The sequence below is a fragment of the Zeus faber genome, assembly GCF_960531495.2.
Source record: "Zeus faber genome assembly, chromosome: 3".
NCBI classification, from domain to species: Eukaryota; Metazoa; Chordata; class Actinopteri; order Zeiformes; family Zeidae; genus Zeus; species Zeus faber.
Window position 1 is genome coordinate 11309591 of NC_137190.1, and position 27830 is coordinate 11337420.

The window sequence follows — 27830 nt, forward strand, 5'->3', positions numbered from 1 at the left end:
TCTATCTCCCTTTCTCTGTAACTCTGCATCGAGATTTCGGGAATAATTACTTAAAAAAGTAACAGCGGCAGTTAAGCAGTATTTCATTATGATTGCTGAATTAGGCAATTAATCCGCGGTTCACATGCGAGCCGAATCGTGGGGGGACGACCCGTACGGATCACGGATCATCCACGTTCCGTTACACCACTACAAGACGATATTTGAGAACCAACCATTAGTGATGTGGATATTACGACCAAGCAGGTGGAGGTGTTAATGAGTACATCTAGATTAGTCCATGCAGTTCAGAAAGCATAACTGCCTCGCATAACATAACTGTAATGCAGCCTTAGAGACAACATTCAGCGAGATCACAATATTACGATAACAAAACCCCTAGGCGACGTCTCGTCTCAGTTAATATCGCCCGGCCCCACCCTCTCTCTCCACCTCTCTGACCTCTTCCTATCTACCTGAAATCCGCATACTCGCGCCTCCCGTTTTCTCACGTTGTCTCTCGTTTGTTCCTTCTCTCCTTCTCGACGCCTCCTTCCCCTCCCTCCGCGTGGTGTCCTCCGCGGTGGTCTGGGCCAAACTTGCAGTAGAGATTAAAGTGATCAAGGACCTCCCGTGGCCTCCACCCGTCGGCCAGCTCAACACCAGCTCTCCTCTGGTGGAGGAGCTGGAGTCGCCCTCCCAGCCGGGCCAGCCCTCGCCCGGACAGACGGCCTGTGACCACCACCACAATGGTGGGTGTTGGTGTTCGCCGCGCCCCCCGTCGCTAATACCCACCTCCCTCCGCCGGGTTGTTGTCCATCCATCCGTCCATCTGTCCACCCATGTAACCCTACGCCCGTCCCTCATTTCAGCACCTGATTCCAGCCATTCACCCCCCGTCGTTTACCTGCATCCGTCCTTCCATTCCTATCTTTTCCTTCCATTCCTACCCTTTTTTCCCCCCCAAATGAAAATTGAAAATTAAGGTTGAGGTTAAAAAACTGCTGGAGTTTTCCTTTCAGTGTCATTAATCCTACCTTCACCGTTTCTTACCTTCCATCCCACCATCAAACCATTCCTCCGTTTTTTTTTTTTGTTGGTTGGTTTCAAGTTGGTTTTTAAGTATATCCAGTTCCACCATTTTCACCCCCTATAATGCAGTTTGTGGTCTAAAATAAAAATGTTCTCCTGATGCATTCTACTTTAAGCAGCAGGAGAAGCAAAGCAATCCATAAATTAACATATTCAGACGAGAACATTAAGGTAATAAATCAAATGCAAAGTCCAAATTATCTTGACGACAATCGTGTGACTATGCTTCCTGTACTGAGATAGGAAGTAGTTGTGGAATTCTGGCGCAGAAGGTGTGTGAAAGCTGTTGGTTTTTGTTGTTCTTTAGTTCTTCGGCCAGTTGATGATCCACTCTTAGAGTCTGTTATTGATTAAAAGCCCTGTATGATCTGACATCAGGTATTACCCCCGATAATGAGTGCACTTTTACATCTGGATTACATGTGGCAGAAAATCATTTGCGCCAACCCCAGGTTTTGTGGCGGAAGGCTCATTAGTTTTAATTGTGCTAAATTGTGTCCTGAATGGGTAATTGCCACTTTATACTACCCCGTTTCCTCTCGTCATCATACTCATAACTGCCGCAATGTCCTCCTGTGCGCCGCTCTTCAGAAGCGGCCTCTCCCGTTAATGAAAAGACCGAGAATTTGGAGTGTTCTCGCCCCGGCTCGGCTGTGGAATTGATCTTACTGTCTGTTAATGACCCAAACAAAGAAGTCCGTTTTGCGCCGAGCTTCCATTAGTTTGTGCCGATATCAGGCCTTGACGCCCGGCGACCGCTTTAATTGCCCAGCGGAAGAGGAGGGCATGTGTAGCAGAACTAATTGCAGGAATGGTATTTTCCCCCCAGCAGAAAGGGAAGGCTCGGAGTAGCACCGTGTAAGAGGACACGGGGACGGAGCCGATTTATTCCGCCCTAACTCCATGGGAAGGGTTATTTTTCTTCTGGCGCGATGTGAAACGGCGTCCGGCTGTAAGGCGATCCCGTCTCTGTCTGAGCGAGCGCGACCCGGCTGCTCCGGCGGGGTCGGAGGTCACTTTGGGGGGCGAGGGCGACGGCCTCGGTGACCCCTCGTGAGTACAGTTACAAGCTCAGCCCGCCGACTTGCAGTCACGCACCGAGGAATTAGTCATGCATCACACGGGAGGCGGCTAAGGCGCTGCCGAAAACCATCTCTCACCTCTGGCTGAGTTATGTGTTTGTACGTGTTGGTGAGGCTAACGAGATTATATCGGGTTTTAACAAAGACCGAGCCGAGCCCACGGCGGCCGAGAGGGGAATTCTGCTTCGTCATCTCAGGGATCATTATAAGAATTAAATCGTGGCTTGACAGGACAGATATCCGAGCCACGTACTACTCAAACTGAGGCAACTGTCAGTCTTGGGTGGAATTAAAGTTTCTGTTTGTCTTCCCCCCCTCTGAACGTGAACAGATTACCCAGAGCGTTGTAGTATTTATCTCATCTCCCCTTTTGTTCTCGGCAGGTTCGGAGGAGCCGTGTAATTAAACAGTTTCCGGATTCAATGTGATACGGAGGCACGGAGCGGATGAGCCTTTAAAGGGTTGCTCCTTTGTCTTTTCTAGAAATTATCATTAGAGTTATATATGGGGATTTATTTTGTGTTATTCCTACATGGAGCAGCCACAAGACCTAACCACTGTGTTCAACAGACGTGTCTAAATGTACACTAGAGTATTGTTATAACCTCCGAATGTAGTGTTTTATTTTCTGGTGCAAGGTTACTTGGATACCATATTATTGTTTGCATTGTCTGCCATTCGCTGTCTACCATACATTATAAATAGACACCGAACTGTTAACATTTTCTCAAGTCAACGCTGGAAAACGTAATTTATAACCCCGAGTTGATACTCTGCACCTCCCTCGCAGCGCGTCAAGCTTTTCTGAAAGCAGGACCATTAACTAAATGAGGATTAATTAGCGGTGCCGATTAATGCCATTTTTTTGCCAACACATTTGCGCAGAGCGAGGAAGGTGGTTCAACAGCGTAGTCTTCACTAGAATGTTGCACTTCACTGTCACGATGTTTTCTTTCTAATTTGAGCAGAAAAGGTCACGCGCTCATTCATCCGTTGAGATCGTTCATGACCGTTTGGCCAAGGATGCCTACTACATATCTACCAGTCAGCGTACTGTTATGTATGACATCTTCAGGGAATAAGCGTTGAAATCTGCTATTAGTATGAAGGGTTTTTGTTCAACAAAAGCATTATGCATTCAATTCAGTCTGTATGTGGTTTGTAAAGTTCAATTATATGGCTTTTACTAAAGTGTGTTTGAGTTTATTGTTTACTGACCATGAAAAAAACAGGAGTGACCATATTTAGATTATTTTACCCAAAAATGTGTGTTTTTCTTTGCAAATTTTGCCTAATTGCATGATCAAATAAATCATTACAATTGAAAAGAAAAAAATGCCATTTATTTTATTGATCATGATCAATTAGGTTGTGCAAACTTGCAATGATGTACATGTGGTGTAAAGTTGGAGTATTTCTTTTTTTTTTTGCATTGTTGGTGAGGTTCATTCTGAGTGTAGTGACGTCGCTTTGACCCCAGTGACCTGTGTTTTCACGAGTTCCTGCTTCCTGCTCTCCAGCCAATCAGCTCCCTGCTCTCACGTCCTCGCCCTCCCTCCTTCCCCCGTCGTCGTCGTAACGTCAGGCCTTGTTTTGAAGCAAGCCCTCCGATGGCGTCTGCATTTCTGCAGAGGGCAGGTCTTCCAGCCATCCGTCACCATCACACTGACACTTCAATCTGATATACAGATTCCATTTGCCCTGCTTTACAGGGCAACAATGCTGATAACACCTACACGAACACACACACACACGCACACACACACATACACACACTCATGCATGTGCAAATGCAAACACATATATAGAGGGTTTTTGAAGTGTGTGTGTGTGTGTGCGTGTGTGTGTGTGTGTGTTTGTGTGCGTGTGTGTGTGTGTGCACGTGGGTCAGTTTGATGGGTTTTTCATTGTAGTTGTAATTGTGGAAAGCGTGTGTTTGTGTGTGTGTGTGTGTGTGTGTGTGTGTGTGTGTGTGTGTGTGTGCGTGCGTGTGCACGTCAGTCAGTTTGATGGGTTTTTTATTGTAGTTGTAATTGTGGAAAGCGTGTTTGTGTGTGTGTGTGTGTGTGTGTGTGTGCGCGCGTGCGCGTGGATGTGTGTACTCTCGCACGCCTTCCCGTGCACGCTCCTGTCTCTCTCTAACCGCCTCTCAGGGTCTTTTCTCCCTTACAATCGGCGCCTCAATCTCCCGTCGTCCACGTCTCAGAGAGCGGCTCCGGGAGAATCAAAGGCGGGGAATGAGTTTGGCCGCCTCCCGGTGATAGTCAGCCCCAGACCATAATACTGTGACAGCTCCAGCGAGATGGCTGACAATCAGAGCGGACACGGGTTCCCTCCGCACCGGGGCAAATAAAATGATGAGCTTTGGTTTAGTGGGACGACCCTGGACTTCAGGGTTAAAAAAATATATATAAGTCGAATCCTTTCCAAAAGGTTGATTCATAGGGTGATGTGGTGATGGCCGCAAGAGAAGCCGCTCCGCCCTTTTCAGGTGTAGCTTGATGAGGCAATTGCCTCAGGCAACCAAATTTGGGCCAATTGTCCACCACTCTTTATACATAAAAAAAAAAATCGAATAAGCGTGGTTTACCTCTGTATTTTTGTTTTAACTACCGCCAGAAAAACAGTTGTGTCTCAGTGCATTGATAATTATGAAATATCATGATATGGAATCATCTGGGATTTTGGTTTTCGTAACATCATGATAGGATTCAGTTGAAGTTATATTTTCCTAGATAACAGTAAAGTAATATAATTTTCTAAACTTCATAGACCGTTCTAGCTGTTCTAATCAATGCCCAACAACAAGTTGCCGAGTTGCACCGCGCAACCGGTTTTGGGCGATTATCAAACTGGTGGGTTTGTCCCGTTTTCTCAAGTTCCACCAAGGAAAATTAGGTGATTTACTCAACTTATGCAACAACAGGTGAGAGTATTGAAATGTGGATTGTAATGATAAAGGATCGTTTTCACTCACTATAGAAAAATTATAGAAAACAATTCTGCAAAAATGTTGTCAGTCTTGACAACAACAACAACCAACCAACTGACCAAGTTGGCAGTTGCCAACTTGGCCACCACCCTTTGGCCACCACCATTTGGCCACCACCATTTGGCCACCACCATTTGAGTTCAGTTGTTCCACATACGTTGATAAAGTATGTTGACGAGAAAAGGTTGTTTGGAAATCTGGATGAAACGATTCATTTAAAATGAAAATGCGGAGATGGAAAAGGGGCAACACGAAGAGGAAACCTGCCACCGGTACATTTCCCGCGATTGCTTGTCAACTTAATTTGAGCAACGATTGTCATATTTTTCAAACCCGTCATTGCCTGATATTAAATTTGACGCATCATGTGCCAGACGGCCCCAGAAATAATCGAATAACCAGATCTAATGACTGGGATTCCTACAGGCGTCAACGGACAGAGCGGCAGCAAATTTAAATCTGGTTAATTTAAGCCTCCAGGTGCTTTTATGGCGGTGTGTGTGTGTGTGTGTGTGTGTGTGTGTGTGTGTGTGTGTGTGTGTGTGTGTGTGTGTGTGTGTGTGTGTGTGTGTGTGTGTGTGTGTGTGTGTGTGTGTGTGTGTGTGTGTGTTTACTTTCCACCAAAATACACAATTCAGTGTCGACCAGATGATGAATGTACAGTTGTAATGCTTTTTCTCTGCCATTGGAAAGTTGTGTTATTATGACAGAATGGCTGCAGCTGCATGATAATGATGCGTTACTCAAGATAGCACACACACACACACACACACACACATATGCATGAACACACATACACACAGACAATTCAATTTTTTTTCCTATTTAGTGCTGTGGCAGTGGTATTTATCTGGGAGGAAACCAAAACAATTGACCTCTGCAGTGCTTCCACTTTTCCTTTTTCTCTTGTTGACACACATGCAAAGAGACGTACACACACACACGCATTCAGACACACACACACACGCACACGCACACACACACACACACACACACACACACACACACACATTCAGACACACATTTAGATACACACCCACACACATCCAGACACACACATTTAGATACACACACACATCCAGACACACACACATTCACAGGCACAGAGAAGAGAAAGAGATAGCTTGGGAATGAGATGAAGGGCTGTGAGAGAGAGAGAGAGAGGGAGAGATGAAAAGTAAAATGAGGCAGACATCGGCGGTGTCCTCGTGTTGTGATCTGTCAGCGGGCTGCGAAGGCACATCGACCCCGTCGTCTCCGTGCGTTGCCATGGAAACACTGCTCTCACTCACACAACACATGTACATACATCCAACGCGCTGAATCGCGGGGTGGGCGTGGTGGCGTTCATTAAGCCCAAAATGGCACCGGTTAGAATGCAAAAAGTCTCTGGAAAGTCTTTTTGTCCTGGAGGTTTCACTTTGGAACTTTTGTGTGATGGCCTTCCTCATGTATAAGCTGCAACCCCCCGAACAGAGGCTTCCCCCGAGGCTCAGATCCGACTTGCATTTCGACAGTTGATATGCAAAAGGTCGAATCGCTCTGTCATCTCTATACTCGTCTCAAGACCCAAAAAACTGAGCACGACAGTGCGAGGGCCAAGATAACGATATTAAACTGATTGGACTTGATCGTAATTCCCCCCCACAATCCCAAGTTGATATTTAGGGGAAAGTACCTTGAAGCAAAGGGCAAAGACTTCAACTTGAAGTCGACCTGCACAGGAATGGACAGGGGGAGAAGGGGAGCTCCTAGTGGCTGGAAACAAAACTACACCACTGTTCTGTCCTATTTCATTTGAGCGTCTCAGGATCTAGTGCAGATAGAGGTTTGGTGTCATAATGGACATTTTTAATGGATACGCATAAGATGAGAGATGAGAACTCTTTATTTAAGGAGCAATATACTTATACAATATAATACAATATACAATACTTATTATAAAGTTCATGTTGATTGCACAGTGTAATGGCTATAGAATAATGACACCATCTGCCTTAAGATTGGTTCCCTATAAGCCTCTGTGGCAGTTTCACCTGCCACACGCCACCTGAGTGGCATTTTCAGGGTCCTCTGACACAGAGACACAGGCAATAGGGTTGAAAAAACACCAGTTAATTGTAGAGAGTGGGCATGGTGGAACAAGCCCGATACAGATGTACAACATGTCATGACAAGGGCTCCTCTCCTGTGTGTGTGGGGATTGGGGTTTTACCTGTTGCTCATTGATTTCTCTAATGAGCAACAGGTGAACAGCCACACTGATCCTGGCCTCAATTTCCTAGACCAAAGACAGGTGTGGCTGCTCAAACCACACCACCCCCACACCACATACACCCGACACCAAACTAAGACCAGGGACAATCCATGGGCAAAGCTTACTCCGCCCAGCAATGAAAAGAAAAAAAAAATGCCTGCACTCTGAAACATTGTTCCCATGCCTAAACGACAGACTCTCACACAGTGTTACTATACCTAAAAGGACAGACTCAGGAAGGACACAGGATTCCTATACCTCAAAATAATAAAACACTGGACTCTGAAACAGGGTTCCCATACCATACCTCAAACAAACGAAAAAAATTAGAACAAAAAAGAATTGGTCCCCTGGAACAGCACGGTCCATGGGTGTTCCTCCCCCCAGGACGACGAAGGACATTACCCCTTCCTCCCTTCCGGAGCGTGGGGCCTCGAGCTGCTGTGCTGGCTGATGGAGGTGTAGCCGGGCTTGGCTGTTGCTGGGGCTGCATGTGGGGGGTGGTCTGGCTGCTGGGTGGTCCCGGCAGTGGCTGCTGGGTGGAGCAGCTAGCTGCAGGCAATTACCTATGGTAATTGCTGCTCCCCGGTCCTCCGCCGGACACCCTGGGTGCTGCTGCTGCCAGTCGTAATAGGGTCGGTGCTGGGGCCGCCTGTTGACCCACTGGCGGCTCCAGGGCATCTTCGGACGGCCCCTCTGTGTCCATTCCCTGTGCCAGAGAGTCCCCCTTCAGGCTCCACTGTAGCAGCTCCGCCTGCCACACGCCACCCATGTGGCATTTTCAGGGTCCATCGACACAGAGACACAGGGGATTGGGTTGAAAACACACAAGTTTATTGTAGACAGTGGACAAGTTAGAACAGGCCCGGAGCAGATGTACAACATGTGATGACAAGGGCTCCTCTCCTGTGTGTGTGTGTGTGTGTGTGTGTGTGTGTGTGTGTGTGTGTGTGTGTGCGTGTGCGTGTGTGTGTGTGTGTGTGTGGGGATGAGGTTTTTACCTGTTACTCATTGATTGCACTAATGAGCAACAGGCACACAGCCACGCTGATCCGGGGCCCAATTACCGAGACGACCACCCCCACACCATAGCCTCAATATCACTATGCATTCCGACTGCCCCCGGGTATGAATCCCCGGATAAATTTAAGGCAGTGCGTCACAGAAACTTTGTCAACCAATTCAACCATTAGAGGAAATGGCGGACGGTGGAGCAATCTACTCCACGTTGATCCTTGGATATAAAAACAACACGTGGAAATTGGTTGAGAAATGTCAACGTTATAGTGCCTTTTATCCGGAAAAAAACGCAGCTTCCCCGTTTAATTGTATTTGTCTACAGGTCAATGTTGCCCGTTCCAATATAGCGACGACGTGGGCAAACAATCACAATTAATACAATAAAATTAATCCCTGGAGGAAAATGCAGGCCCTACAGCGGTAAAAATCAGTGCCAGCCAAGAGAGAGATATCAATTGAAACGAGATAAGGAATAACACATGTATACACATCCATCCATCTACACAAAAATAGCTGGCTAGCGCTGTGCTAACCTCTATCTATCTATCTTTCATCTATCTATCTATCTATCTATCTTTCATCTATCTTTCATCTATCTATCTATCTATCTATCTTTCATCTATCTATCTATCTATCTATCTATCTATCTATCTTTCATCTATCTATCTATCTATCTATCTATCTATCTATCTATCTATCTATCTATCTATCTATCTATCTATCTATCTATCTATCTATCTATCTATCTATCTATCTATCTATCTATCTATCTTTCATCTATCTTTCATCTATCTATCTATCTTTCATCTATCTATCTATCTTTCATCTATCTTTCATCTATCTATCTATCTATCTATCTATCTATCTTTCATCTATCTTTCATCTATCTATCTATCTATCTATCTATCTATCTATCTATCTATCTATCTATCTATCTATCTATCTATCTATCTATCTATCTATCTATCTATCTATCTATCTATCTTTCATTTATCTTTCATCTATCTATCTATCTATCTATCTATCTATCTATCTATCTATCTATCTATCTATCTATCTATCTATCTTTCATCTATCCATATGTCTGTCTGTCTAACCATCTACCATCCATCCAGGTTGTGTCATCACCACTGATTGTCCCCTATCACGGACAAAGTCAAGCACTTCCCTGTACGGTTGCCACGGCAACTTGTTTGTCCTTGGGTCGACCTTGGCAGTTAAAAAAACACTTAATGATTTACCTGCGTCGCCAATGTGCAGCTTGTGTGTGTGTGTGTGTGTGTGTGTGTGTGTGTGTGTGTGTGTGTGTGTGTGTGTGTGTGTGTGTGTGTGTGTGTGTGTGTGTGTGTGTGTGTGTGTGTGTGTGTGTGTGCGCACATTTGTTTTGGAGGGCGTGTACGTGTGACTGTGTGGATCTACCTGGGAACCTGTTTCACCTTGGTGGGATGTGTACACAGTGGAGCGCCATTGATTTCTGCCTCTATTTTTCGGTGTGTACACGACTCTTTTTGTCGAATGTGTTGTGCAATGTGTGTGTGAAAGGTCCGTGGCCATGGCATCACACACTCGCTGTATAGGACACTCTAGGAGTTATTAATTCAAGTGGAATCTAAGTGCTTTGTACTGAATGTACTTTTAACATCCCGGACCTTGCTCAAGTCTTACAGACTTGACTACAGACAAGACTCTTCTTTTTTTACAGATATACAATTATTTCTTCGTTCCGGAATAGTCATTATATTTTCACATATTTTACTCCCACTCATTCCAACTGTATTCCCACCCCCAACACAATAATGGTATTAAATAATAATAATGATAGCAATAATAATAATAATAATAATAATAATAATAATAATAATAACAATAATAATCCATAAAATACACTTAATACAATTAATAAATAATGGTTAAAAATTATAAATACATTCTTAAATTAAATATACAATTTCATAATGAAAATAATTTAAATAAATGTTAAATATTGTTTTAAGGTGGACAGACAATTGAAGTGTAGAAAATACAAACTTCTGTTGAATAACAAAATAAATGTAAATTATTTTCCATTTCCTCCTTCCAACTCTGTTTTTCTGCTTCTTTTTTAACAGTCCAGTTTGATGGAGCGGAGAAGGCCCGCATGTCTCCCACCAAGGAGGGGAAGGGTCGCCCGCCCCAGCGCCACTCCAGCGGCTGTCTGGTCAACACCAAGATGTCCTCCCTGGACCACGGCGGCTTGTCTCTGGGGGAGCGCATCGACCCCGCCATGCCCCTGGAGAGCCAGTTGTGAGTCGCGACGGCCGTGTTGGATTGCTTGAGCTGTTCGTGCAGGGCCTGTGTGCGGCATCCGATTAAGTTTGGAAGATTTTTGGTGGTGGCTAGGGGCGCGACGGATCACTAAACGGGTCAGATCGTGTCACGGTTTTTGAGTCACGGATCGGATGGTTTTTCGGATCAGAAAAAAAAAATAAGGCTTACTTTGCTTAAAGCCGAGGAACTTTTGCCCATAAACTTCTGAACTTAAATGAAAATGTTGTTTTCATCGAGAAGTCCAATGATTAAATCAAATCTTAAAATATATAAAATATTCAATACTCAATTGTTAATTAAAGTGCAGTATGAGGCACGCATGATACCGTCTTCCTTTAAACATGCTAGTAAGTGGAAAAAAAATGATTAGATTCGCCCCCAGTAAACTGAATTTAATTGCAATAGCAGCACCCAGTACCATGTTCAACTTCCGACATTTATAACAAACCAAATGAAAATCGGTTCAGAATGAAACGAGTTACAGTCAATTTTGTAGAGAAGTCTGCATCTCTCCATACACATCGTATTTATTTACAAGCGGATCTTAAATGATCAAATACAGCGTAAAGCAATCATAGCGCTTTCAGAATAACACACAGCAGCATCTGTCTGGTCCGTCATCTTTTCACTGCAACTGTGCATTGAGATTTAGGGAATTATTACTTTAAAAAGTAACAGCGGCAGTAAAACTGTATTTCACTATGATGGTTAAAATTTGCAATTAGTCTGCGGTTCACAGGCGTCCTGAACCGTGGGGGTGGAAAACCTGGTCCTGCTTTTGTTTGCATAAAATAAACAGAAAGTCACATTTTTGGGATATAACTGAACATTTTAGAACACTTAGTGACTGGACAGCAGACACTGTCAGATGTCCTTTTCAAAAATGACTTAGCCAGGGTAGCCACATTGACATTGAATCTCCTCTCAAGAAACTGGACGTCTTTCAGTTCTCTTTGAATTATCTCGAGAGTTTTTTTTAAATATTTTCTGTCATAAAGGACAGCGTTGTGAGACAAGGAAACAATCCAGCGATCTGCCATGTTGAATGACAAACTTTTTCTTGATTGGTCAGATATCTGAGGCAAAACTTAAAAAAATAAATTAAAAGGCTGTGGGGGGGGAAAAAAAAAAAAATGTTTTTGAATAAATGAATCAATCAATACAGTTTTGCGCTGGGATTCCATCGTTGATATGCGATGACTGCATAGAGGCAAATAGAATACCTGAATCGCACCTCGTGGGAAATGGCCTTTTTTGCTCTTCTTTTATCTGTTTGTCCTGCTCTCCTCCTCGCCCCCCTCGCTCCTTCTCTCGATCCTCCAGTTGGTATCACGGGGCGATCAGCCGGACGGACGCTGAGTCGCTGCTCAGGCTCTGCAAGGAGGCCAGCTACCTGGTGAGGAACAGCGAGACCAGCAAGAACGACTTCTCCCTCTCCCTCAAGTAAGACGCACGCATCACCGAAAAATATTATTAATGATCATAACACGGGGAGTCTAATGCGGCCAAGGGCTTGAAATCACACATGGACACCGAGACACACTGACAAAACCTTCATGAGCCCCCGCGATTATGACGTAATGTCCTGATCGCAGTTGTTTGAGCTGAACCCAGTCGTTTTGTCATACGTTAAAATTCCACGATCATATCTTTCCGTCCAGTTGTCGAGGGAATTTGAAACCAATGTTAGAAATAATGCAATAGAACCAATCGTTCAGCTTTGTTTGCATCAGTTGTGTTGAGGCGAATGAGCCGTCTACCTTTTCCATTGTTTATGTTCCAGTGTCAGTCAATAGATGGCTCTCCTCTGTGTGTCATTAGACTGTTCTAAATGTATATTGCGTTAGTGGCATCAAATTAACAGAAACGTCAATTTAATTCTTAATGGTAATTAGTTATATGACAATAAATCGTCAGCTAAAATGACATGATTGTGACGGCCTTAATCAACCGTTAACCTGCTAACCCAAATCTAATTCCATTTTTTTTATTATTATTTTATGCTTGTGTACTTGTGTTTTCTTGCATATATTTATAGTATAAACAGTCTTCATGTCCCGTAAACCTGGAAGCATTTTATTTTTTCGACACTTTTTTTTGTTTTTTCAACACACTTAAACGGGGTCAACCTGTATCCACCGTACATCAAAAGTTTTGTCGCGTCCGCGCAGCAGAAAAATTCGGAAGACAGTCCACCTGGTGCTTGAAATTGAAAGCTCCTGGAAAAAAAGGCCTCCTGCTGACTCAGCCTTCTCCTCCATATGATAATGCTCCTCACCTTCCTCACCCCCATCTCTCCCAAAACCTGCCCACCTTGCCCTTCTAAACCCCCCCCCCCCCCCCCGTCCCTTGTCTCCCGTCCCCCGTCCCCACGGGCTCCCCAATTTGCTGATGTGCCCAGATCTGGGTTAATGGTGGCCTCCATCAGCGACCCCCGCCTCCCGCTGCGACCGGCCCAGGGTTCAAAGGAACAGCGCTGATTGGTTTAGTCCACTCTGACATTTGGGGCGAGGTCAGTTTTGGTTTTTTTTTTGCGCTGAGGGACGCGTTCACCCTCGGTGCTGTCAGGTTTGGTTGGCTTCAGCGAGGGTTTCGGGGGGGGGGGGGAGTGGCAGGTTCGGGCCGATGTCACGGAATGTCAGCGCTACATGCGATGGCCACCGGTGACACAAGAACTTAATAAATGTTCCCGACCACAAAGACCGTCCCGGTGTTGTATTAGAACGGGTCGATTCCGGGATATGAAATGGAAAGACTGGGACAATGTGAATCCTTCTCTTCTCTTCAACAATAAATATTTAACGTTCTGTGTGCAACAACATCATTTTTAATGGGATTAGCTAACAACAATTCCATTCAAATATTGCATTTAGGGACTGAGGGTATACCTAATCTTTCCAAAGGCCTATTCGTTCATAGAACTGCGGAACTCTGGCCCGCCGCGGCTCCACCGCTGATCGCGGTGCACTCACTCCCTTTTTGCTCTGACTGCGTTTCTGTCCCTCTGATTGATGCATCGTACGTCTGGCTTGCTTGACTTGTCCACTTGACTGGCTGACTGATGCGGAGTCTGTCTACCGAGCTAATTGCCCGTCTGGCTGCCCTCGAGCCGGGGCAGTCCCACCGTCCACCTCTCCCCGCCCGGCCGATGCCTCGCTGATCTGTGTCTGAACGACTGCTGATGTCATTACACGTCGGACTGTGCAGGATCATAAGAACTCAAAGGCAAAAGCCTCGCTCAGCGACGTCCAAATGGGAAAACACAGTGATGGGGATATCCCGCAGGCATTAACAGAATAAAAAGGAAAAGTCCTTGTTATGTTGTGTGCTCCCATATAGGATGGTACAGATGTGTATCCATTTATGTTGGGGTGGGTGAAGATTAATTGGAATAGTTGTGATATTTTAATAGAAAACTTTTTTGTAGCTTTCTATTCAACATTAACATTTCTACTTAGGTAGAAGTATGTAAACCTATATACTGTATATACACAGATCAGTCACAACATACCACTAACACCCCTTTCCCACTGCGGCAAAAACCCTGTTACACCCTCTAACATGTGGCATTTGTCACCAGTGGGAAAGGATAAACCCGTGTCTCAGTCCTGGGTCAAATGACCCTGCAATAAACTCAGGTTTTAATCGGCTCCACCTCCGATCGGCTCCGATGTAAACAGGACACCGGGTCGACCCGCTCATTTTGGCAACTTTACCTGCACGATGCGACGCTCGTTGAAGTTCCGGTCGTTGGCGCGTTAATAAACAGGAATATCCGTGTATCATACCATCATTTCATATCCCATTTAGAATCCAAAATCGGATGGGGGACCATGAAATGTTGTGAGTGTGGGGACAGCACAGCTGAGCGGAGGACCCCAATGAGAACCCCCATGCTCCCCGCCCGACTCTGAGTCACCCCAGCATCACCCCAAGCCGATCCTTGCTCCCCGCCGCCGAAGGATTGGTGCTCCATGCTGCTCCTACTGTAGTGTCGGCTCGTTCATAAACTAGCCGATTCTTTTGAACAGCTCACAATACTTTTAGTATAAGTTTTACAGTTTTGTGTCATTGTTTGTTTAAGTTGCTGTCTCCTCTACTGTTTTGTTCCCAATCACACTGGAACCCATGACACAGACGTGTTCCAACATGTTTGTGATGTGGTCGAACGTGACACGCCAGAAAAAAAAAAAAGGCATTTCTCCTGGCAATGGGAAAGGTGTCAATCGCATATTTTTAGTAAGTTGACCCACTAATTTTGGGGTGAAAACGGTATAAAAGGCACTAAGATCTTGTAGCTCCCCCTCGGGTCGCCAAAACAGCTCTGACCCGTGGAGGCATGGACTCCACAAGACCTCTGAAGGTGTCCTGTGGTATCTGGCACCAAGACGTTAGCAGCAGATCCTTTATGTCCTCTAAGATGCGAGGTGGGGCCCCCATGGATCGGGCTTGTTGTTCCAGCACATCCCACAGATGCTCCGTCGGACCCTAACTCCGCCCATCCATATGATGTCAAAGAAAATGGCCACCTTCTTCCATTGCTCCATGGTCCAGTTCTGAGCAAGCTGCGATGCACTGTGTGTTCTGACACCTTTCTATCATAGCAGCATTAACTTTTTCAGTAATTTGTGCTGCAGTAGTAGATCTTCTGTGGGATCGGACCAGATGGGCTAGGCTTCGCTCCCTACGCACATCAATGAACCAATGGGCGCCCATAACCCTGTCGCCGGTTCGCCGAGTGTCCTTCCTTGGACCACTTGTGGTAGGTACTAACAGCTGCATACCATTAACAACTGACTGAGATGCTCCGACCCAGTCGTGTAGCCATCACAATTTGGTCCTTGTCAAAGTGGCTCAGATCCTCACTTTTGCCCATTTTTTCCTGCTTCCAACACATCGACTTCAAGAACTGACTGTTCACTTGCTGCCTAATTTATCCCACCCCTTGACAGGTGCCATTGGAACGTGATGATCAATGTTATTCACTTCACCTGTCAGTGGTTTTAATGTTGTGGCTGATGGGTGTATACCTTCTGCATCTGTCTTGCTCCAGTGCACCTCAATGAAATGTCTCGTGGCCGTTCGGGACGTTTCTCATTTTCTTCCATAAATCTCAATTGCCCCCTAGTTTTCTGTGAGATGTGGGCGTCAAAGTAACTTAGCGTCTTTCCCCACCTTGGCTCTCTGACCTTTGAGACTACTGTTTGGAAGGAAGCAAAGTAAACATCATGGCTGACATGCCCCCCACCCTACAGTCTGGCGGTGGACTCCATGCTGGGAAGCCTGCGGTTGGGAGTAGCGCTGTTCACCGTCCTCCCCTCAGCGGGAGTTCTTCGCGTGGCGTGGCCGGGTAAGGCTTGACCTTTCAGCCGGGAAAGGTGCCCGCCCCGCCCCGGCAGGCTGGTTGACCCCGCGGCTGCCCGACCTCTCAGCCATCCCAGTTAAGCTTTGATACGGTCCGAGGTGAAATCAGTACGGCAAATGTCAATCCCTGCGAGAGGTCTGATAGGAATGATCGAAGCCCTTTGAGACCAGAGGGATTGTTGAGCCAGTGTTTCCCGGCCTTGCTTCTGCCGCGGCACACTTACGACACGCACTATCCCACTATCCTGTGTACCACGAAACACCTCACGAACACATATAACTGTGCTTATTATTATGGCCTACTAATACTTAGCGATGCAAGACTCGCGTTCATAGCGAGGAAATAGTTTTAAATGACTCAGGAGTCGGGAGTCATTCCGGCAAAACAGTGGGTGCGTGAATGTTTGACTCATACCGAAAATAATTACCGGCGACTCAAATAAAGTCCGGGGCCAAAAATGGTCAAGGTGTTTGGCGAAATGCATATTGAAGGAATTTCAATGAATTTACACTTTAATTAAATGATTCTTGGGAGAATGCCACTCACGACTCCATTCAACAGAGCCAAACCGACTCGCTCTCATTCACAATTAGGGAAGTTCCTCCCTCGCTCCCCGCGTGCCCCGCCAAGTGACGCCGACCAACGAGTCAGGAAATGTATCGACTCTTTACTGACTCATCAAAGAACCGAATCCCAAAAAGAGCATCAAACCTTTCATCGCCGCTCACAGTTCTCACTTTCAGCGTGAAACCCGAGCTTGTTCTGATCAACACAGAGCGGCTCTTATGGACGGAACCGATCAATTAGATGAATCACTGCAGCCTCAAATGGTCGATCGTGTAACGCAGGAGCTTGTCTCCATCATCCATGCATTTTAGATGGAATTGAAAACATTTTCACGGCACACGCGGCGAGTCCTCTCGGTACAATGAGTGACTTCAACCGTTTGTCGCTCGTGCTTGCGTTGAGCTTTGGTTCCGTTTTCTGTATTTCCGCGGCGCAACCTCGGCCGGCGTCGGCGACTGCATGAGGGAACGAGCGCTTTCTGCTCCTCGCAAAACAAAAAGGAGTAGACAACTCACACAGCACCGCTACAGGGGTCGTGAGTCGGGTGGAGGCGGTGAACTAATCATCGGCGGCTTGATCCCCGGGGGGGACGGAACCGCGGCGCTACGGGCGGGGGTGGCTCAGAGTTCAACCCGACGGTGTCGCGTACGCGCCGGCTCAGACCCCGGACGAGAAGCGGCTCCTCGGCGACGGCGCCCGTGAAACATTTATGAGGTCACGCGGCGGCTTGTTTTCTCTCTGCATCTTTGATGAAGCGGCTTCGGCCTCCAGAGCATTCGGAGGGTTTTTTTCCCTCGCCTTCTGTCTCCGTCCGTCCTACTGACCCGCATTGGACCCGGACCCCTTCCCATCGCTCCCCCCGAGGAGGAAAAAGTGAAGCGGCTTTTTTTGAAGCGTGTTGAACATAAAGTCGACAAAGGTGTCACAGCGGCGAACACCTCCCCCTTTTCACGCTTCCTGTTTGATGCCCTGGAGCGAGAAGAAAAAGGTGGATGGAGAGAGGAGGAAGAATCTGGCCATGGATCTTTTTGGACGTAACGATCGATCTGTCTGTCTGTCTGTCTGTCTGTCTGTCTGTCTGTCTGTCTGTCTGTCTGTCTGTCTGTCTATCGGTCTGTCTGTCGATCGGTCGGTCGGTAGGAAGATGGGTGGATAGATGGATGGGTGACTGGATGATAGATAGATGATGGGTGGATGGATGCATTGATGGATGATATATAGGTGCATAGATGGATGGATGATAGATAGGTGGATAGATAGATAGATAGATAGATAGGTGGATAGATAGATAGATAGATAGATAGATAGATAGATAGATAGATAGATAGATAGGTGGATAGATAGATAGATAGATAGATAGATAGATAGGTGGATAGATAGATAGATAGATAGATAGGTAGGTGGGTGGGTGGGTGGATAGATGCAGTGTCACAGCAGCTCACATTAAAAAAAAACAGGAAATAATAAAGTACTACAAAAAAGGTAGAAAAAAATGGAAATGCACACGAAACAATAAAAAAACACCAAAACAAAGAAACAACAGAGCAGAAAAATAAACTCTAAAAAAGAAACAATAAAAAAAAAATCGCCATTCTCTGTCCTTGACATCGTCCCTGTTGCTGCAGATCTTTACTTTTGGAAGCATCATTAATGTTCCTCTACGTCCTCTTAATGGTCATAGATCAGCAGTAATTGCTTGTTGCACTGTAGCGTTCCACTCCAAACCCAGAGACCTCGGCAGACTGGACACCAGACCTCGGCCATAAAACTAATTCCGATTACTCGGTAAAGTGGAGGGGAAAAAAAAACGAAAAAAAAAAAACAGACACAAACACAGCAATACACAAACATTAAAGACCCCTCCCCGGCCCTGTTTCGGCGTTATCAGCAGCTCTGGGGTTCTGCCCGTTGCGGGGGATGAAACGTGATAAGTGGAGGCTAAACGCCGGCTGGGAAATCATCTGGGAATCCCAGAAAGCCCTCATTGATGTGGTTGGTGTTTTTAAAGTGTGTCTCTGGGTGTAACCCAAGACTCCGGCTCCGGGTGCGGATTCAACAAATCCATCACTTTTCGGGGGGAGATGGGAAAAGTCCAGACGCGGTGCCGCCGAGGGAAATAGGCTCCGGTCTCACCTCTCCCCAAAGTTGGGGAGTGTGTCATCGCCGGGTGGTGATGTACTCGCTTAGAGGAGCTGGAGTCTGATCGCTGTCTTCACTTCACTTTTAAAACTCGATTAGCCTGCAAAGCACCAGAAGCGCTTTTTAACAAACCCCCCCCCCAAAAAAAAACGAGAAAAAACATTATCTTCGCACAGTGGTTCTTAACTGGTGCAGCATCAGCTTGTCCTTCATCATTGCGTCACCACCCATGATTTAAGATTGAACCATCGTAATTAGTTTCTTGCGTGTGTGTAGCAAGTGCCGATCTGATGAGATTTTCTCTGATTTAATTCATGATATGAGGTCATGAGAGCCGGTGTTTCAAAATAAAAGCACGGCATTGGAACACAGCGTCCTCGACTAATTTCATATGGCATGATAAATAAAAAAAACATATATGTATAGATTGTATTATGTTAGATAAATATTTTTGTTTTGTTATATATATTTTAATTATTTCATTATTATTTATTTATTTTATTTTATATTTTTTCATGTATTTATATAATTTTATTTATAGTTTTATATCGATGTACATTTTTGTGTGTTTTGCTTGTATTCCCCACTTGAAATGCACCCGAGACCCAGTTTTGGACCGGGACCCACCCGTTGAGAACCACTGTCCGTTTTGAGGCACTTTCAATCAACTTCCCTCACGTTGGGGATTCTCGAACTCGTGGTGCAGCTCGGATTCTGCACTTTTGTTCGTCTCTCCCTGTAGCGCTGACCAACCTCGTTAATGAGCTTCAGAAATGAGGGAAATCAGCTCACCCTTTTATTTTTTTTCTACCACTCATATGAATCTGAAGATGAAGCTGTCTTTCCAATTCAATGCCTCTCATTAATTTTGTTTTTCATGGGTTTTTTTTTTTTGGTTTTTTTTTCCTTCTTTTTTTGCGATTGTTCTGGAAACGTGCCACTCACGGATGCGTTGTCCGAACAAAATAACATTTATGCGGCTAGAATAAGAACTTTATTATCGTGGACGGATGTCCCTTAATTGAACCTGTCTCGTTCTCCGGTGTTGGCGCTCTGAGCCTCGGTGAGGGAACACAACCGGAGGCTTTTTCCACGTGCAATTAGGAGATAAGTGAAGAATAGGATTTGGGACGCCCAGAGCACAGTTCTGGTCCATGTTAGTCACAGACAATGCTCACGTGGCCGTTCATGTGTGTAGCGCTCATACACACGCACGCACGCTCACACACATAAGTGCACACACACACACACATACATGTGCACCCACACACACACACACACACACACACAGACACACATGCACACACAATTGTCTTAGCTTTAGCTTTAGTTTCCATCTTGAAGCCACGTCTTCCCCTCGTCGAACCCCCCAGAATCACATGCAGCTCAGGGCATTAACCCCGTGAAGCCCACGGTTGTGATATTACGACGTTCACCTTTAGCTCCGCTACGGAACTCTCCGTGCATTGTTTTGTGTTTTTTTTTTTTTTTGAAAGATTGCGTGTACGTTCTGCCAACCCTATTGGATGGATGAGGTGTGAATAGATCTGGGAACGTGCACATGAACTCACGGTTTGCCGGCTCTCCTCTGAGCCCATCTCCCCGGCTTCACGGGGACGGTCGGACGCTTGTCCATCGAGATCCCGACATATCGTCATGTAGATACGGCCCGTCATCGCCCGCCTGTACTGACCCGCGTCACCCGCTTTACTGTTTACAATAGAAAAGAATGGCATGTTTTCCGCTCCAAACACCGGTTTCAGAATGAACCAACGTACTTTACACGGTTGCTGTCAGGACGATTTATATTTAATCTGTTAAATATCTTGAGTGCGATAACGGAACGAGATGCAGCGTCTCTCATCATGGTAGAGATGAGAGACGCTTTTTTTTCCCCCCAGGTAAAGTTTTAACTTTACGGGAGCCAATAAATTTGACTCATACTGCTGACATTACACTGTACATTTGAGGGGTAAAAAAAAAAAAAACAAGTAAATGTAATAGTTGAGTCCATTACAGTTACTCAGTGTAATGGACTTAATGTGAAGCAGGTTTACCAAGAGGCTCTTGTAACATCTTAGTGTCACGTGAAGTACAATCAAAGTCATTTTTACTGAGTGTATCTTGAAGATATAATTATCAAGAATTATAAAGACACACAATGTGCTTTTTCAAGTTGACTCATCAGTGACAAGGACTGTCAATTTGATACGCATCAGGCCACTTGGGTTTAGTCCCAATCTGAGAAGATGAGTATTATTGGATAGGATTTTGTCCAAACCTGCAGAGCTGTCTATACTCTGGATCTGGAGAACGGTTGTTATTCCACATTCTCTCCCCGTGCCGACGTCTTCCAGATGAAATAACAAAGTTGAACGATTGATCCATTCGCCGGGGACCCCACGAGAACCTCTTGAAGGGCCCCTAGCGGGGGTCACCCGGGCCTCATGTTGAGAACCGTTGCTCTAGGTCCAGAAAGCGTTGAGATTCATTTGAATTCGGACTCAGAGGCCGTTCCAGACTTTTTTGAGTCTCATTTATCTTGTAAATGAAATAATGATCAACCCCAACATTCTGCTGGGGACCCCCCGGAACACCTCGGAGGGCCCCCCTAGGGGCCCCCGGACCACGTTGAGAACCAGTACCCTCTGAACCCGATGGATTATACTCAGTCTTTGGGTATCTGTATTGTACATCTACCTTTTCATGTATAAATAAGGTTGAGATGTCAGTTTTTTCCACCTCCACCTGCTGCACCGTCCTACACTGGTTCACCTCTCTCTCTCTCTCTCTCTCTCTCTCTCTCTCTCTCTCTCTCCCCTCCCTCCCTCCCTCCCAGGAGCAGCCAGGGCTTCATGCACATGAAGCTGTCGCGGACCAAGGACCACAAGTACGTCCTGGGCCAGAACAGCGGCCCCTTCGACAGCGTCCCCGACATCGTCCACTTCTACTCCAGCCGCAAGCTGCCCATCAAGGGCGCCGAGCACATGTCGCTGCTCTACCCGGTGGCCATCAGGACACTCTAGTCGGCCGGTGCCCGGGAGACCCCGAAAGAAGGAGTCCCCACCACACCCCCCCCAAAATATTAAATAAACAAATAAATAAAGTGAACACCCCCCCCCCATGAGAGACAGTGGAGCTGGACGGACGGAGGGAGCGTTCTGCTCCACGCTGTCCCGCGCTCCGTGAGACTCAGAACTGTGGTTTTAGTTTTTAGTTCCTTTTTTTTTTTTTTTTTTTTTTTTTTGTTTTGCTTTATTATGTTTATTTATGACGAGATGAGCTCCTCTCCGCCGCGTGGCGGACGGGGGGGCGGAGGAGGCGGAGGAGGCGGAGGAGGCGGAGGAGGAGGAGGAGGAGGGAGGCGGGAGGCGCGGGGGGGGGGGGGGGGGGGCGACTGCCGATTCACTCCTTCGCGTGTTCTTCTCCATCTTCAACCGTTTTCACGCTTCAGCACTTTACACTCTTCTTCACCCCCACCACCCAAAAAACAAAAAGAAAACGGAAAAAGCCGCCACGTCACGTCCAACCCTGTTATTTTAGTTTTTTAGTTGTTTTTTTTTATCTCAATCGCTGGGTTTTACTCCGTCGTCCCCGGATGCGAGGGAGGCTGTTCACATGCTTTTTTTTTTTTTTTTGTGTGTGTTGTTTTCCGTGGTTTCTCCTCCTTTGGGAAGGCTCTGCTCAGACTGCGAGACGAAGCTTCGGGATCCAGGGAGAACGGGGACGGGGACCGCGGTGGGGGGGGGGGGTTATTTGATTTGTTTGTTCTTTCACGAGCTCAGTTTTGGGTTTTTTTGGGGGACGGGGGGGTTGTGTCGTCCACACGATCGTCCCCGTTCCGCGTCCCAGATACCCCAACAGAACCCAGGAAAAAAGGGAAACGGGTGGGGCCGTCCGTGCCATCCCAGCAGCGCGTGCCGTCGGGGGCCATCCTCCCTTCCATCGCTGTGGCGACAGAGACAACAGCTTGATGGGTGGGCGGAGGGAGCAGAGCCTCAAAGTCCCAAACGGACCAAATTACCCCCCCCCCCCCCCCGCCCTTGGAACGACTTTGCATTGGGAGAATGAATATAAATATAAATACGCCTGCATCGTCTACCTCAAAAAAAAAAAAAAATCAATTTCATTCGCCCATCTGCAGATCAATAGGTACAATATGGGATTGTGAATATCGACCCGCGCTCCTCCTCCTCCGCCTCCTCCTCCGGTCATCTCCCGTTTCCAACTCCCCCCAAAGTGACTCAATCGGTTCAACAATATGTTGTTTTGTTGTTTTCTCAAAGAAAAGAAAAGATGACTAGAATCTCCTGATCAGCATTTGTATGTATAGTCACTACTATGATATTGTGTGATGTCCGTAACAAATGTTTGGTTGATGCCTTATAATGCATGGGTCGGATCAGATCAGCCGGTTGCCAGTTTGCCGGTTGCCAGTTCTGCTTTTTCGATGATTGTTCTGTGAGATGTAATTTATTCCAGGGGGGGTGAGGGTTATTACCAATGTATTACCCCTCCCTGCGTGCCCCCCCACCCCCACCACCACCACCACCACCCACCATGGCCTCTCATCGTTCTGTGCCGATGTGATCAATGTGGGGTTTTTTCGTGACCCTCTTGTTTTTTTTTCTTCTTCTTCTTCTTCTTCTTCTTCTTCTTCTTCTTTTTAACTGTGGTGCTTTATTTTTTATTTTATTTTTCCCGTTGCTTGCTGTTTGGAGTTCTGACGCACGTTACGCCTCTGTGATCTGACCAACGGGATTGTGGACCCCCCCCCCCCCCCCCCCCACCACCACCCCACCACCCCTTCGGACTCTGGACCAATCACAGCACAGCACGCGCCCCCCCCCATCCCGTTTCGGCTGGGTGAACTTTGACCTTTTCGTCCGTCGCGCTTCCATTAAGCATTGAACACCCTCTATCCATTTACTGTGTGTGTGTGTGTGTGTGTGTGTGTGTGTGTGTGTGTGTGTTCTCCAAAATGTCTACCCACCCAAAAAAAGAATGATATACTTATATATATATATATATAGATATATATATATATATATGTGTGTGTGTGTGTGTGTGTGTGTGTGTGTGTGTGTGTGTGTGTGTGTGTGTGTGTGTGTGTGTGTGTGTGTGTATATATGTATATGTATATGTATGTGTGTGTATATATACACACACATATACGTATATATATGAAATGGAAGAAAATAAAAGCGAACCACAAAATGGGACGGGATGATTCATTGGTTCCCTAAAAGTTCCTTAAAAGTGAGCGAAGCAATCGGGAAAAAATGAAATAAAACGAAAATTAAAAGGGGGTTGAGTGAGCGTGCCATGCAAACCCACAGTTGTCGAAGGGAATCACTGCAGGTGGAACGTGGCTCTGCGGGGAAAAAAGAAATGTGCGTGACGGCGGACATTTTTTTTTGTTTGTTTGTTTTCTTGGTGGGGGTGAGACGATGAGGTGGCGTGAAGGAGCTTATTTTGTTGGGGAAGAAAGCAAGTGAGCAGAAAGCCGTGAGGTCGGTGTTTGATTGACGAGCTTTTTGACGGAACGGTGTGTCGCCGAAAATGGACCTATTTATTTAACTGGAGGAGAATGACATTTAGAAAGGACTGTAAAATAAATCGCCTTTACATTTTTTGGAATGTCTCATCCTGGATCAACTGTTGACACAAAAAAGGGAGAGAAAAAGCTCTTTGTCGAGGTACTGCTGTGGACGAGAATGTTTTTTTGTTTTTGTTTTTTTTTGTTTTTTTAGGAGAGACAAAAGCCAGTCAGGCGGCCACACGGGCCTTAGTTATGAATGGAGGGGGGGGAAAACCAAATTTAAAAACAGAAAAATAACTGGGGGGAGACGTGGGAGGCGATGGGGGAGGTTCGTCTGACAGAAAATGGCTTTTTGTTACAATCAGCAGACCTGCTCCACTCATCATTATCTCTCTTCATGAGGACCTGAAAGAGGCCTTCTCCCTCACTGAGAAGTGTCTTAAAATGTGTGTGTGTGTGTGTGTGTGTGTGTGTGTGTGTGCGCGCGCGCGCGCATGTGTGTGTGCATGTGAGCTTGTGCGTGCGTGGCTGCACTACTTTAAACATCTCTGTCGGGTCCCTCGGGGCCAAAATGTAAATACTGAATGTATCGTATGGGGACAAGGAGGCGTTGAGGTTCAAACTGAAACAAAACAAAATGAAATAAAGTTTGGTTTATGAGTCCAAATCATGTGTCACTTGATTTTTTTTTTTGTTTTTTTACATGTTTGAATTATTTATTTATTTATTTGTTTATTTATTTATTTATTTATTTATTTACTTATTTATTTATTTTGGTGGCCTGTTGCCATGGTGAAGCTCTTCAGCAGACGATGGAGATACACTTTGTAGAATGAAAAAGCAGGATATTCACTGTTCTTCATCCATGAGGTTTGAGTTTTATCACGTCTGTCTCCCAAAATGAATCCATGACAAAGCTCATCGATCATGAATATAGTTTTAATAATATATATATGTATACATATACATATACATATATACATATACATATATATATATATATATATATATACTGTATTTTTCTTTTACATTGTGTCTTATTTCAGTGTTACACTGTTCGTTGCCATGTAATCTTTTAAATGATCTTGGTTTTTCATGGTTTCAGTTTGGGCGTCTGGGCTCCACGGCAGGTGTACAGCAAACAGAGGCTTCCTCCGTGAGCTGCAAGTATTGGAGTGATGAGCTTGAATCTCTCCATTGGATAGAAGAGTAGAGCCCGACAGGTGGATGCAGGGGAGGTGGAGGCGGCAACGCGGCAAGAAAGCAGGCAGCAACGCAGGTGGGCTGCTTGAATAGGCCGACCTAATATGGGCGTGGAAGCGCGTGGCGCCGTCGAGTTGTCCGTCACAACTTGCTCCGTAAGCTACGCCTCATTTTTGGAAAGTTTCCACATCATGATGTGTCTGTCGAGCTCTGTAGAAATGTTACTAAGTTAAATTTTGGTAATAACTTTGGTGGGACCTATAGGAAATTACTATAATATACAGGATGCAAATGTATTATTAATTACACATCTGGCTGCACATGCATGTATGTGCTGCTATTTGAATCAATAGGGTGGATGTTTTTAGTTTCATATTTTTTGTAAGCATATTTCTATCATAATTCCATATTATGAATGAAATCCAGTTGCCTGGATCTCAACTCACAAATGCATATTTGTCTGGAACCTCTCATTTTTTATTTCCAAGGGCCGTTAGACCAAACTGTCTCTTGGCGCAGTTGGATAGACCTACAACCAATCAGATCATTGGTTAACCTACAACCAGTCAGAGCAACGAAACGTATGACGTAGCGACAGAAAAGTGTAAACAGACTACGGCGTGCAGATATGAGCTGTGATGGTAAAAAAAAACAGGAAAGGCCAAAACTGTTTTTTCATCGACGTGTTGACGTAGGACTGGCTTAAGCAAAAAAAAGTCGACGCAGACTTGTGTACCAATCTCCTTTTCCGGAATGGAACGGTATTTCCCGCTTCTTACGAGATGGGAAAATCAGAACAACAAGCCGATTGGAATGAGGAAGCGTCGGCGTCAGGGCAGATAACAGCAGCAGATGAAAGGAACCGGGAGTCGACGCCTTCAAAGAGGCAAAGGGCTCCCAAAGGGTTTCACAATCCACCAACTCCAAGTCGGAGCAGAACGTCCATGTCCGCACGGCCAAGCTGGTTGTTTTGGTGACCAGCGAGGCCGTTTGGTCAATTCAACTTTCATCAAATCCTGTGGGAAGTACTCAAACACATCTTTCTTATCAACAAAAGCTTTTTCGAGAAAATACACCGTCCGGCTCCTTTAATACTGTCGCCGCAGTGCATTCGGCAGACCGTTCCACGTCGGCGGCAGCCATCTTGGTAAGGTGCGTCAACGGCGATAGTGGATTCAGCAGACCGTTCCACGTCGGCGGCAGCCATCTTGGTAAGGTGCGGCTCTCCTCTGCATGGTCGTCGTATCAACCGCGTCCCGTATTAGTTAAACAGTTGTGATTGGCCCGACCCTGGGAGGGTGGGGTGGAAAGCTGTTTGAATGGGAGGGTGGCCAGAGGTATTCTGCAGAGCAAATGAAGCATGAGCTGCAGATTGGTTCTGGTTCCCAGGTTAGAAATCCATCACGTTGGGCAGAAATGTAAATCCTCCTCTAAGCGTCGTTCTTCCTCCTCTTCCTCTTCTTCTTCAGCTCCATCCGGGATCAGAGCACCAGGGATGAAACGCTTCAAAGCCGCTTTGAGCACAAAAGAGAAAAGAAACAATGAACGGGTCCAACGAGGGGGATTTAAAGGGTGTGTGTGTTTACGTGTGTGTGTGTGTGTGTGTGTGTGTGTGTGTGTGTGTATATGTGTGTGTATGTGTGTGTGTGTGTGTGTGCGTGCGTGCGTGCGACATTTCATATTCCGTTCGGTGTCTCGGGTGATGGAGCAGACGTGAACACATGAAAAAGACTGAAGAAAGGAAGGAAAGAAAGGATGGATAAACAGATGGATGGATGAACGGAAGGATGGGTGAATGGATGGACGCACCGATGGACGGTTGGATGGATGGACGGACAGGCGGACTGATGGATGGATGGACGGATGGATGGATGGATGGACAGATGGATGGACGGATGGATTGATTGATGGACGGACGGATGGATGGATGGACTGATGGATGTCAACTCCATCTTTTCCTTTCTGTGGAAGTGACCTGAGGAAAATCCTGCTCAACTCATCCTGTCAGCGCCTGATTAGACAGATGGATGGTAGATAGGCAGACACACAGACAGACAAACACATAGGCGGCATTTGAACAACAATGGCAAATCTCAAAAAGTCATTATACTGTATATTTAAAATATAGAAAAAAAATAATATTTAGCATATAGCTCAACAAGTTGGGAAAAAAGGAATGTTATGTGTCTCTACTGTAGTTACACTTTCATTTTTTGATTATTGTGATGAAGTTTTGCCCCCCCCCCCCCCCTCGGGTGTTGTGCAAATGCATTATGGGGGGTGGG

At 45.9% G+C, this 27830-nt stretch overlaps 1 protein-coding gene across 1 annotated transcript in view; it reads left to right on the top strand.

Annotated features, from left to right (window-relative positions):
• The window catches only part of shf (Src homology 2 domain containing F), a gene marked incomplete at its 3' end in the record, with an annotated part of 102405 nt that extends 80579 nt beyond the window's left edge, over positions 1 to 21826 (top strand). Inside the window, exons 6-9 of the mRNA XM_079997993.1 lie at positions 585 to 731; positions 10531 to 10705; positions 12053 to 12172; positions 21640 to 21826. Coding sequence (XP_079854119.1) covers positions 585 to 731; positions 10531 to 10705; positions 12053 to 12172; positions 21640 to 21826 — 629 coding nt within the window. The remainder of the gene's footprint in view (positions 1 to 584; positions 732 to 10530; positions 10706 to 12052; positions 12173 to 21639) is intronic.
• Positions 21827 to 27830: the final 6004 nt, after the last annotated feature.